This window comes from Macaca thibetana, chromosome 3 (genome assembly GCF_024542745.1).
Source record: "Macaca thibetana thibetana isolate TM-01 chromosome 3, ASM2454274v1, whole genome shotgun sequence".
Classification (NCBI taxonomy): Eukaryota; Metazoa; Chordata; class Mammalia; order Primates; family Cercopithecidae; genus Macaca; species Macaca thibetana.
This window is the reverse complement of record NC_065580.1, coordinates 170,120,271-170,132,814: the sequence shown is the minus strand read 5'-3', so window position 1 is coordinate 170,132,814 and position 12,544 is coordinate 170,120,271. Positions and strand designations below refer to the sequence as shown.

General features: G+C 37.1%; 1 protein-coding gene across 1 annotated transcript in view; it reads right to left on the bottom strand.

Moving 5' to 3' along the window:
- The window catches only part of ADAMTS5 (ADAM metallopeptidase with thrombospondin type 1 motif 5), a 51,077-nt gene that overhangs the window by 18,039 nt on the left and 20,494 nt on the right, over positions 1–12,544 (bottom strand). Inside the window, exon 4 of the mRNA XM_050782161.1 lies at positions 8,272–8,439. Coding sequence (XP_050638118.1) covers positions 8,272–8,439 — 168 coding nt within the window. The remainder of the gene's footprint in view (positions 1–8,271; positions 8,440–12,544) is intronic.

Here is a 12,544-nt window from a genome sequence, read left to right as displayed (position 1 = left end):
TTTGCTGAGTATTTGGAGCGTATCTGCTGAAGCAAGGTGGGCATCTCATTGCATCATGTATGAGGGTGTACAGGCAGAGGGGTGAGATGGGGGATTCATAGAAGCTGGAACATGGACGATGAGAATCCAAAACCTTAAATGTGCTTCCTCGTCCTCTCCTTTCCCTCCCTGCAAAAGCTTCCTTAAGAATCCCTGTCCAGTGAGTTAACATCATTAATTTTCTTTTGTCACACACACGTGCATGCACATTGTCCATCTGTTTCTGTATTTTTCTGTTTACTTGATTTTAGGATTTACACAATTATTATAATAGCAATTAAAAATAACAAATATGTGTTACACACACTATTCTCCATTCTTTACACGTATGAGCTCATTTAATCCTCACCACAGCCCCATCAGGCAGATTCTAGTGCATATTTTATTTATGCTACAGATAAGGAAACTGAGGCCCGTAAGAGGCAGACCAGTTACCCAAGGTCACACAGCTGTTATGGTTTCATGCTCGGAGCCTGCCCTCCTCTTCTGATGCCAGATGGCTTCTGTTAGCATGTGAGTAGCTGCCTGATTGTATTGCTGAAGGGCAGCCATGTGTAAGGATCCTTTAAGCAGTGGATATTGAGCTTAATGGAAGAAACACCCGGTCTGAAGTCTTACTCTGGTGAAACACTAAATGGTTGAATGCTGCTGGCTAAGTTAGCTAACCTCTCCTTAATTTATTTTCAAGATCTGCATAATGCTTCTCTTCTCACTGTGATACTGTACATGTGAAATTACCTAACAAAGAGATTAAGGGTGACCAGAAAAATACAAAGCAATGGTAGTTCTATCCCAGCATATTTCACAGTCTTTTAGATGTATTACAGTTATTCTTTTTATTCAACAAAAAGTCATATTCAAATCCTTATGCACCACTGAGAAATTGAATATTCAGCACATTTTAAGTATACCATAAATTTTTAAGGACTGCATTCAAATTTCTTCAAAGTGAATACCTTAGAATTTGTCAATCTGTGTTGGGGGCATTATATGAAAATGAATAAAGAGCAAAGTTCCTGTTAAACTTCTGAGCCAGAATGTTTGGAGAGGTAAAGCTTCTTAAGGCAAGCCAGGAAAAGCATTAAAAATAAGTATCCAGCCAAAGAGAACTTTGGGAGAAAAACACCAAGTTAAAAGAAAAACATCAACATCAAGTCAGTAGGAAAGAATGATAGTAAAAGCTCACTAAGCTCTGTTTATAAGACAGAGTGCGATTAGGGCTTCAGAACCCCACGAAAAACATTATCTTCATTGCAGAATCAAAAAAGAAGTACTGTGTACACCAGGAGATGCCTGGCAGATTGCTGATGTTAGAAGACTGTCAACAAATCTCTGAGTCTGCAAGAATGTTTTCCAGTTCTTCAAAAGTGCTGTTTTAAGAAACTTTTTTTTTTTTTTTTAAGTTTTACTAAAAAGCACAGACTATAGGACTGGGTAACTAAATATTAGTTAGGAAATCTTTACCATGTACGCATTCACAAGGCATGGATCTACCTCATTTTTCTGGAGTCAAAATAACTCACCACCTGACTATGCATACACAGTCACTGACACCTGTTCTACCTCACTAGTAGATGACAAGTGAAAAGAAATGTGTAATGCAAACAATTTGAAATTGGCTTCCAATAAGGAGACTTCAAGATGTGGCATCTCTTTGAAAAGCTTAACTTAGAAGTATAAGTTTTAAAAATAAGTAACACTTTAGCTTTCCATTAAAAATAAGATATATCAGCTCTATAATTTTCCCTTAGAGGTCATACATGTGGAGATGACCTTTTCTTGCTTAAAATAAAATAACTTATTTCAGAATTGCAATTAATGTGTTGTGCCAACATTCTCAGTACTAGGATTTGTAGCTGCATCAATTTCTGTTTATGCCAAAGTATATAAGATTTCATTTTTACATTGAATTACATCCTTTTGCAACAAAATAGGTACAAGCATCTCTACCAAATGACAGAATGATGGCAAGAAACAATAACAAAAATCAATACAGAGTCTAAGTCTGAATCTCACAGTATAAAATGTTTAAAATCTAAGTAATAACAGATTGGATATACATTTTTCTATGTTTAAAAAATGTATACAGTTTGGGGAAGGAGTAAAAAGGGAAACTGATCAACCTTTCAGTATCATTTCTAGTGACCTCTGGAAGCATCCAACCTACTGCTGATGTTTTTCTTAACCTATTTTACTTTTATTCTCAACCACTTCTTCACATCTACTTCACATATGTTTTAATTCATCGTAGTCTGAAATTTGATCTGGGCCTTGCTGCGAACATTTTGTGTTTGGTCTGTTCTACAAATTGGCAAGTTTCTTCTTCTCTCCTTCCCTCCCTCTCTCCTTTCCTTCCTTCTTCCTTTTTTTCTTTTGTTTTAACATTGTGTATATGTAAATAGATAGACTATAAAATAAAGTCAAGCCGGGTGCGGTGGCTCATGCCTGTAATCCCAGCACTTTGGGAGGCCGAGGCGGGCGGATCACCTGAGGTCAGGAGTTCACGACCAGCCTGGCCAACATGGTGAAACCCTAGCTCTACTAAAAATGCAAAAATTAGCTGGGCATGGTGGCGGGCACCTGTAGTCGGGAGGCTACTCGGGAGGCTGAGGTAGAAGAATCACTTGAACCCGGGAGGCTGAGGTTGCAGTGAGCCAAGATCACGCCATTGCACTCCAGCCTGGGCAACAAAGAGCGAAATTCAAGATCACGCCATTGCACTCCAGCCTGGGCAACAAAGAGCGAAATTCCATCTCAAAAAAAAAAAAAAGAAAGAAAGAAAGAAAGAAAAGAAAGTCAATAGGAATGTGTGCATATTGCATATATGTTTTACCATTCATGTTAAACTAAATGCTTAAAATAAGACAAAAAAATAAAAAGTAAAACGCTGTGATTTGAGATGAACCAGTAAGAAAACGTGTTGGCAGAATTCCACTAAAGGTGATGGAAGGAATGCCATGCCTCCAGGAAATGTAACAGAAAAATCTCTAGTTTTGTATATCTGACTTATAGTACTATTTGTCTCTCATATTAATGGTGAACCAAAATTATCAGAGTTGTTGTTCTTTTTGTTGTTGTTGTTGTTGTTGTTGTTGTTGTTGTTTTTGATGGAGTCTAGCTCTGTTGCCCAGACTGGAGTGCACTGGCACGATCTCGGCTCACTGCAACCTTCATCTCCCGGGTTCAAGCAATTCTCCTGCCTCAGCCTCCTGAGTAGCTGGGATTACAGGGGTGCGCCACCCATGCCCAGCTGATTTTTGTATTTTTAGTAGAGACGGTGTTTCATCACGTTGGCCAGGCTGGTTTCAAACTCCTGACCTCAGGTGATCCGCCCACCTTGGCCTCCCAAAGTGCTGGGATTACAGGGCTTGAGCCACCATGCCTGGTCTCAAAGTTGTTGTTCTTTATTATTTTCAATTTTTTCTTCCCTATTTCTAGCACTACAATTATTTCCACCTTCTCTTCCTTTTCAATACTCAGGTATGAAATTGAGCATGACCCAAATATTCATGATCTAGGAGAAATCAATTAATGTTCCTAATGAAACTCATCCAAAGAAGCCTAACACCACTGCTTACAATCTCCCTTTGCTTCCTCTCTTCATCTCACGACCCTTGGCCCTCTGCTTTTAGGTCTTTCCTTGAATGTCTAATGTTAAAATATAAATGGGTACATTTGCCTGCTCTTTGATCACTCATTTTGGACCCAGTGATATAAGAATGAACAAGAGCACTTCCAAAAACCAGACAATTGTTGTCAAAAAGTAATTCAAGGGGTCTGGGTGTGAAGCTGTTAGATGCATTAGGTATACTGTTTAGCAGATGTAATGGCAAGGAAATTAAATTAAAGATTCCCTGTGATAGAGGATAAAGGAATGTTTTTAAAAATAAAAGTCACCGTGGCCTTAAACTATATGTCTTATTTGCACACTCTATTAAAGAGCGTATTTAGTATGAAAATCAAGATACAACCATAGTGTTGGCTTTGAATTTTATTAACTCCACCTTAAAAACTGATGTTAAGCTCTCCTGGCTGGCTTTATAGTCTATACTTAACAAAAGATTCAGAGAACTGGTTTTCCAAGATCATTTTATGTGCAAATTTCTGTGTTCAGTAAGTGGCTGTAAACTTAGCTCTTTACACTACATGACGAATTTTCAAAACCATCTATAGATTTTCCTTAGCAACCTATGTTGTGAGTGTTCTTGAGCTGTATCTACATAAGTGGTTGCCTTTCTCATCATCTGGCACCATGGACTCAGGGATACAGCAGGCACAGCTATCTTTTCTGGACTCAAGGTTAGTAAGCATTTGAGAAAGGAAATTCAATAACCTGCTTTCACTGCACAATTTCTTTGCCAGTGCTTACCTTTATTTTTGAGGATCATACTCCTAGCCAGCTTGCCTAGAGCTAGCTTGTATAAACACTGCAGAATGTCTACAAGTATCTTGGCCAAGGTTGGGAGTAGGGGGGTCCCATGAGACATGGCTTCTCCTTTTCTGAATCACAAATCTGCAGACACAGTGACTTTAGAGTGAGCACACACTGGTTTTTCAACCATAACCTAATTGCTGCATATTTCTTGTTGGAGCTCAATCAGGAAACACTCAGTACTAATGAATTTACATTTGGCAGTGGACAAGTGCTACAAATGTCCAGCTACTTATGGCTAATAATTTTAAAAATAAATCAAGTGCTTTGAATTTAATTTTACTCTCTGACCTCATTTCTCCAGTATTACTGAAGGTGAGAGGGGGAGGGATAAGATATTAGACATAAATGGAATACCCATTTATAATGTACTCTTTAGGTACCATTAAAAAATTGTATATGTGTTGTGAGATTACCTGCTTAAAAAATAGCAATTGCTTTTCTGCCTTTATAGGGGCCACAGTTTAACTTTCCTAAATAATTGAAAATCATTTTTTTCTGTGTGTCAGTTATTGTATCATGCTGAAATATAGCACTAACTTGAGGGACCGTGTTGGTGAGATAGGGGTTTTGACCTTTAGAAAATGGTACTAGACCACTGTGCCTTTCATGTTCTCAGGCTGCTGTTTACAGCTTTTCTCTTATTGTCAAATAATATCATTTCTTCCTCTCAGATTACCTGTCTAAAGTCTCCCTCACCCCTCATGACTATTTTATTGCTTAAAAAATTGAGTGGCCTAGAAAATTAGAACAGAAAAATGGTAGAACTGTAAAATATGAATCTGAGTGGAAGCCTGCGTATCTTCCTACGGGTAAAGTTGAAAGGTTTTATAATAGAGTTTTGTGACATCGTTTAGTCTTCTAACAAAGATGCATCTGTTTGTTATTCTATCATCTTGGGCTTTGACTGTCTTCTTAGTTCTCTCCCATGCTCTTCAGTTGAAATGTTAGAACCTCAATCATCTCTAAAGTGGGTTTAGTAGTTTCTTTCTTTCTTTTTTTTTCTTTGAGACAGAGTCTCGCTCTGTCCTCCAGGCTGGAGTGCAGTGGTGTGACCTTGGCTCACTGCAAGCTCTGCCTCCCGAGTTCACGCCATTCTCCCGCCTTAGCCTCCCGAGTAGCTGGGACTACAGGCGCCGCCACCATGCCCGGCTAATTTTTTTGTATTTTTAGTAGAGACGGGGTTTCACCATGTTAGCCAGGATGGTCTGGATCTCCTGACCTTGTGATCCGCCTGCCTCGGCCTCCCAAAGTGCTGGGATTACAGGCGTGAGCCACCACGCCCGGCCGGGTTTAGTAGTTTCTATGGTCACACTTTCACTTACATTGACTTAAGTCAGCTTTTTGGTTACAATTTAAAAGTTATTAAGTTATTTCAATTCATCTTTAAATAATAGCACTACAGGGAGTATCACTGTTTCAATTCTGAATCTGAGTATGCTCTTTTGAAACGAAATAAGATATAACTGAGCTTTGTCATTGTGCCACACTGCTTTTCTTTGGTTTTTGTTATTCTGAAATCACTTTATTCACGTTATAAGCTATGATAAAATAGGATTATTTTTATCCAAACAAAGGCTGCCTAACCAAACCAACATATTCAAAAGTGAGAAAGTCTAGATCGGAGGAAATAAATTAAATAAGTAAACTATAAGCATTTTCTGTTCAATGAATTTTGGTAACTGAATTTATTTAATATATATGAGAAATTTAGATACATTTTTATTAGTGCAAATGAATAAGATCTATTTCTATTAAAAGTATGTCCTTAATTGTTCTCTATCTTGAGTCCTTTGGAACAGAAACAGAGACATAAAAATATGTAAATTTGTTATAAAATCTTTAAAAAATCAGAGCATGGACTCCTTTAAATATAGAATTAATGTTAAAAAAATGAAGACAATGCCGAAAGCATATTTACTGCATAGAAATTAAGATCACAAATTCCATAAACATGAAATAAATGAATCATTTCAAAATTAGGAACAAAATTCTCCCCAGCATTGTAATTAGCTGACCTAATACTTGCACAGGGAAAAAAATTTGGTCTCATTTTAGCCATAAGTATTTGCTGCCTTAGCAACTAAATCCATTCATTTAGTGATTCAAGGTTTAGCTCAACTTCTTGGAATGTGTAACGTGTGATTTTGAAATAAAATATTAATGTTATTTTATTTTCAGAAAACCTGAAAAGAAGTAAAACAGAAAAGCAATATTATGAGTGGAGACTTAAGATTCCACCCAAGAAGGACTTTATGAGACATTGACCTGATCAACATAGATAGGATGATAATAAGGTAACATTTACTTTAGGACTTTATGGGCATTTAATCCACAATGTAAACTGAGCTAAACATAAAATTACCATTGTATTATTGGTCTAAAAGAAAAGCTTCATACACTAATTCTTATTGTTGTTTCCAAGTCTTTAAATTATTGAGATATTTTTTTCAGCTAAAAAAGAACTTTTTTTTTTGTATCGAGATATATTTTAAACCAAGTTGGACCCAGATTGCTTTTTCAAAATGAGACATACAAATATATAGTAATAGGCGGCTAAATCTTTACCTGTTCACCACTAATGGAGCAAGAATGAGTTAATGAACATATTTTGGCTCCATGGTATCAGAGAACTGTGCAGCCTTTATGTCTGAAATAATTTGAATTTTTCAATTGTTCTGGTATTATGTAGCCACAATTCAAAACAGTCAACATACTAAAAAGTTATGGGACATTAAGTCATAAACTTTGTGGAAGTGGGAAAAAGACAGTTTTCATAGATTATTCAACTTTGAACCCTATATAATGAGATAATTTTGTAGAAAACTATTATGATCAATAATTTCTGTCACATTCAATTTAACTACTGGTTTTAGAAACACAAATTTTAAGAGAACACAAAATAAATGAGAATATGTCCATTTCTGTAAGATAGGAAATTTCAGCTACATAATGTCTGAAGATTTTTTACAATGCCAATGCATCTATCCTCCTGTGTTTTTATTATTTTAAAGTACTAAAGAATGCTAGGAAATTTGCAACAGCTTGTTTCAAAGATTACTTAGGGGTCAGAATTTATTATTTCTAAAAATTGTAACTTCCTCAGTATTTTAATATAATTTACAGCACTAATCCTAGTCTTATAGAATTTAATAAAATATGCTGTGCTCCTGAATTGTATTGAAAGGATAAAGCCAAGAGTTTCTTTTGAAGTTCTTAAAGTGTTTTCCCATCATTGAGATTGCTTTTCTATTTCTGTTCTGCAGTTTTTACTCTGCTTTCAGGAGAATCTGCTATCAGGATAAAACCAAATTCTTCTAGTCAGTGCAAATCTAGAAAGCTTCCTCTTCTAGGTTTATGTTGCCATAAAGAGAATCCAGTAGAATTGTCACCTACACCTTAACTGCACCCCTATAATAGGCATGTAACAAATAATTCTGAGAGTCATATTAATAGCAGGGAAACCAAGATGTCTGCCAAAGTTCTCACAGGAAGCTAGTGGTAACAGAAGGAATAAAAGCCAGACTTTCAGGGCACTAGCTAGGCATTCTGTGTGGTCTTCCACACTGCTTCTCCTTTGAACTTTTTCAATTCAAAAGCCAAAATACCATAGCTAAAATGCCACCAAGGACGTTGGCAGTACATACCCACATATGATCAATTTCCTTGGTCTTTCTTCTGACATTATCCAAACAACTATTGTCTTAGAGGGCAAGGTGAATATTATGAGGATATAATGAAGTCAAACTCCTAAGAATCCCATATTTTGTTTCTCAGCCTGTGTTCTAAATGATACCTACCATGGCCATCATCCAGGAATTCTGTGATGGTGGCTGAAGTGCATTTGGACCAGGGCTTAGACGCATCAATACTGGTAAGGATGGAGGACATTAAGCGCTTATCTTCTGTGGAACCAAAGGTCTCTTCACAGAATTTGGAATCGTCATGGGAGAGGCCAAGTAGATGTCCTAAGGGAGAGAATAGAGGAAGTGTAAATAATCCGTGATTGTGTATTTCTTTTTTTCCATGACTATTATGCTAGGGCTTGATTTTTTTTCCTAATTGTAGATGAGTTCACTTTAACTGCTTTCTCACCCAGAGACGGGACCTCCGGGGAAATAACAGTTGCATGGAGTTAGTGTAGCAGTTGCTTTTGCTGAACATTTCGATGGAAACTGAAAAACTAAAGAGTAGATGTTCCCATAATTCATCTGGATCACATATGCTTAATGACATGTGGAAACAAAGCCTTATTTAGAATTAGAGTTTGCGAGACAATTGTGGGATTATGTCATAGCCCTCACCACATATCATTTGGATTGTCTAATTTTCTGCCTTCTCTGATCAAGCCCCATGAGATCAAAGTGCATTTGCTCCCATATACTGTTGAAACCTCTGTATTGAACTTAGTGCTGTGCAAGTTGCAAACACTTAATAGATGGTTTTTGAATGTCAGTGACTTATTTTCTTAGTCAAGTAAATAGGTGGCTAATAAAAGGGAGGACTAGGGGAGACAAAGAAAGATAAGTGAAATGAGGAACTTTCCTGTTTCATGCACAACTAAGCTTGCTTCATCCGTTCATTTCTTTTGGTGATTTAGAGAGTTATGAGTTTACTGTTGTCACAAACATACAGCTTATTTTGAAAACATACCCATTTGCATTTTAAAATGTCTAAAATACCAATAACATGGAGTTTGAGAGCTTGAAGAAAGGACACCTGGGTTTCCCCAGTGATTGCTGTGATTGTTCAAAACCACTCAGCCAGGTAATATTTGCGCTTAAGCCTCTCAAACATGTTCTCTGCAGTTCCAGTCAAGCTAGATATTATTTTACAGAGCCCATAATCACATTCTTATAATCCAAGTAAATTGCTTTTTATTACATAAGATCAATTTTCATGCAGTCTAAGGATAAAATGATATTCCCCAACAAATTTACAATGCTATTTAAAACATCTAGGACAGTAGTTTGAGCAATTACATACTCTAAAAAGTAGACAGCAAATCATCCTAGGGTAGTGTTTTTAACAAAGCTTTCTAGAATCATACACAAACCACTAAAACAAATGCAGGAAACACTGTAGCAAATTGGTGACTACATTCTCCTTGGGTTCTTGAATGCCAAAAGCAGAAAACTTTGGCCATTCTAGCAACAGAGTCCAGTGTGCACCAATAAAACCCAACAGAGATGAAATCTTTCACTTTAGATTCCGACTACTTTGGGCCAACTTGTTAAATCACCAACACCTCATAACAAAATTGTCCACTGAGCAACTGATTGCTGTTACGGATGAAAATAAATGGTTAGGGCTTGGTGACCTTCCAAGTCTCCACATTTTTATGTTATTTATTCAGATATTTACTTCAACAGTATTTACTAGGCTAACATGTTTTCTCTGGGAAGTTCTCCCACCATCACTTAACATTTTGTTTGTTCAGTAGCATAAATGTGCATTATAGTCTATACATAAAGTATGTCCCAACTAACTTGCAAAGGAAATTAGCAGCAGCTCATCTAATTTTTGAGTGGTTTGTTAAGCTTTTCAAGAAACTCAAGCTCACAGAAAAAAAAAAAGAAAAGAAAAGAAAACCAGAATCTTTCATTCATATATTATTAGAAACGACTTAAAGTTACTTAGTACATGAAATACTTGTTGATAATGCACTCTACACTTCCTGAACTTTTCCGAGATAGAAGATTTATCAGTTAACACTGAGGGATATGGGTGGAAATTTCACACTTGAGTTTTTTCCTCTGGCATAAGAGAGAAGAAAAGTGTCCCCAAGTGACCTCTGCAACATAATATTTATTTGAATCCAGGTTTTATACTTAAAAACTGTGACTTATGCATTCTACTTCATATGATATTTATATTTATTTAATGGAGTAATTGTCTTTTCCTCCAAATCTATATAAATACATAGCACTTTCCATATGCCTTTTTATTATTGTATCAAGAGATTTTCACTTCATTTGGAGGGTAGATTTTAGAATTCTGATTTAAAATATAGGAAACATGGCAGACACGAAATTCACTTTGAGGGGCCTGAGAAAGTACCTACATTTTGTCTTTCAAACTGAGAGATGAAGCATATAATTTTAAAGGGTTCAATTATGTAAGCAAGTCAATTTAATTTTTAAATATTTTGGCATCATTTATGAATCTTTCGGAATGCTCGTTAATATAATATTATGACTTTTATGCTCCCCAAATGGACTCATTTTACACTGAAACTTAATTGCCACTGAAGATGCATAAAAGAAATTATACTGGAAAAGACTGCCATTCAAGCATGAACACATCTTCGTTTCACCTCAGCAAGGGGATGTGAATTTTGTAAGATCTCCAAAAGTCAGGCCGAAGCAGACTGCTTAGAGTCAACAGAAAGAGATGGTCTCTTTTGAGGGCGAATGAACATTCTGTCCTCCATGAAGAAAGCCTGTCAGCTGTCTGGGAGAGGCATGCTCTCTCAAGGGCAGCGAGAGTCCTGCCCAATGTGAAGAACACTTAAGCACCCAAAGTTAACAGGCAGCCAGTTCCAGCATAGCTGGAACCAGGGCATGGCGAAAGAACCATGTGACTTCCCTTCAGGAGCTGGACAGGATATGAAAGGGAAGATCAATGTGAGAGATGTTTGGATGCTCTTCAGGAAAGACGTGACACACATTTTAAAGGCTGCAAACAGCCAAAGGAGTGGTATTTTCTAATTCGAGCCCTCCAATCGATTACGCTAAGACATTTACTGTTAGTTGAAATCAGCCTTGAAAAAGCAAAAGTATACAAAAGTATAAGCAATTTTAAAGGAGTGCTCACAGTAAAGATGGCACGCTATGATACTGAAAGCTAACTTACTAGAGAAAATCCAGAATCCAGGGAATTTAAAATACAATGTCACAGCTGACAACTGGGTATTTCAAGTAGGGATTGTGGAGGGGAATTGGAAAAGCTAATGGCTTTGAAGACATCTGCCTTTTCAGGAAGAGGTTGTTCATAAATCATTCACAGAGATGTTTAAAATGAATGGTGTGGTTTGGAGATTAAGCATTTCTTGGACAAGCAGACCCCAGGAGCATTAGCAGCAGAGAGGATTAGATATCCCTGTCCCAGAGAGTAAAAAACAGCACACGAAGAATATAAAAGAGTGTGGAGAAAATGTGTACAATGCCAAAACTAATTTGTTGTTTACATCAAATTGTATTACATGATGAGTTTTTAAAGCAATACAGAGCAAAGAGAGTTAGTTGCGGGTGAGGTTTTAGAGGAGGCAGGGGATGAAATTGAGATATCCACATAGAATGGCAATCCTTACCCTTGGAGAAGGGAAAGATTTCTTTTTGGAGAGTCAGAGTGCTGCAAGGGAAGGGTGGGGAGGACTCAAAGCCATTTTGACAAAGATTTGAGAAAGCTCCCTCAGTAAAATAGGACGTGAAACTCCTAGCGAGACAAAAGGCAGAGGTGGGTTCAGAGGTAACTATCTGCTGTCAGGATTTAAAGCAGAGGTAGTGAAGTCTTGCTTTAGGGAAGAGTTAGTATTTGTGTTTAGGACCATTTATAATCAGCAGACATGCAAAAGATCGAAAAGCAGCTTGCCTGAGCAATTTTGTTTACAATACTATCTTTCTCAGTTATCCTTAATTCTTGATGATGTAATTGGAAGCCTTTCACCTAAAACCCTGAGGCAATTAAGGACCAAACACACTTGTGTAATAGATGCCCTTATTAATGGCCTCTGTATTTATATGCTAAATAAGGTTTTAACTGGGTAGGGGAGACAGAAGCCAGAGTGAAATTCAGAGAATAATGCAACCATCTAATCCACGAGTATTTTCCAAGTGGTGCATGCTTCAGAACTGTATTTTTTTTTTTTTTTTTTTTTTTTTTTTGAGATGGTGTTTCTCTCTTGTTGTCCAGGCTGGAGTGCAATGGCAAGATGTCAGCTCACTGCAATCTCCACCTCCCGGGTTCGAGCGATTCTCCTGCCTCAGCCTTCTGAGTAACTGCCGTAACAGGTGCACACCACCATTCCCAGTTAACTTTTTGCATTTTCAGTAAAGACGGGGTTTCACCATG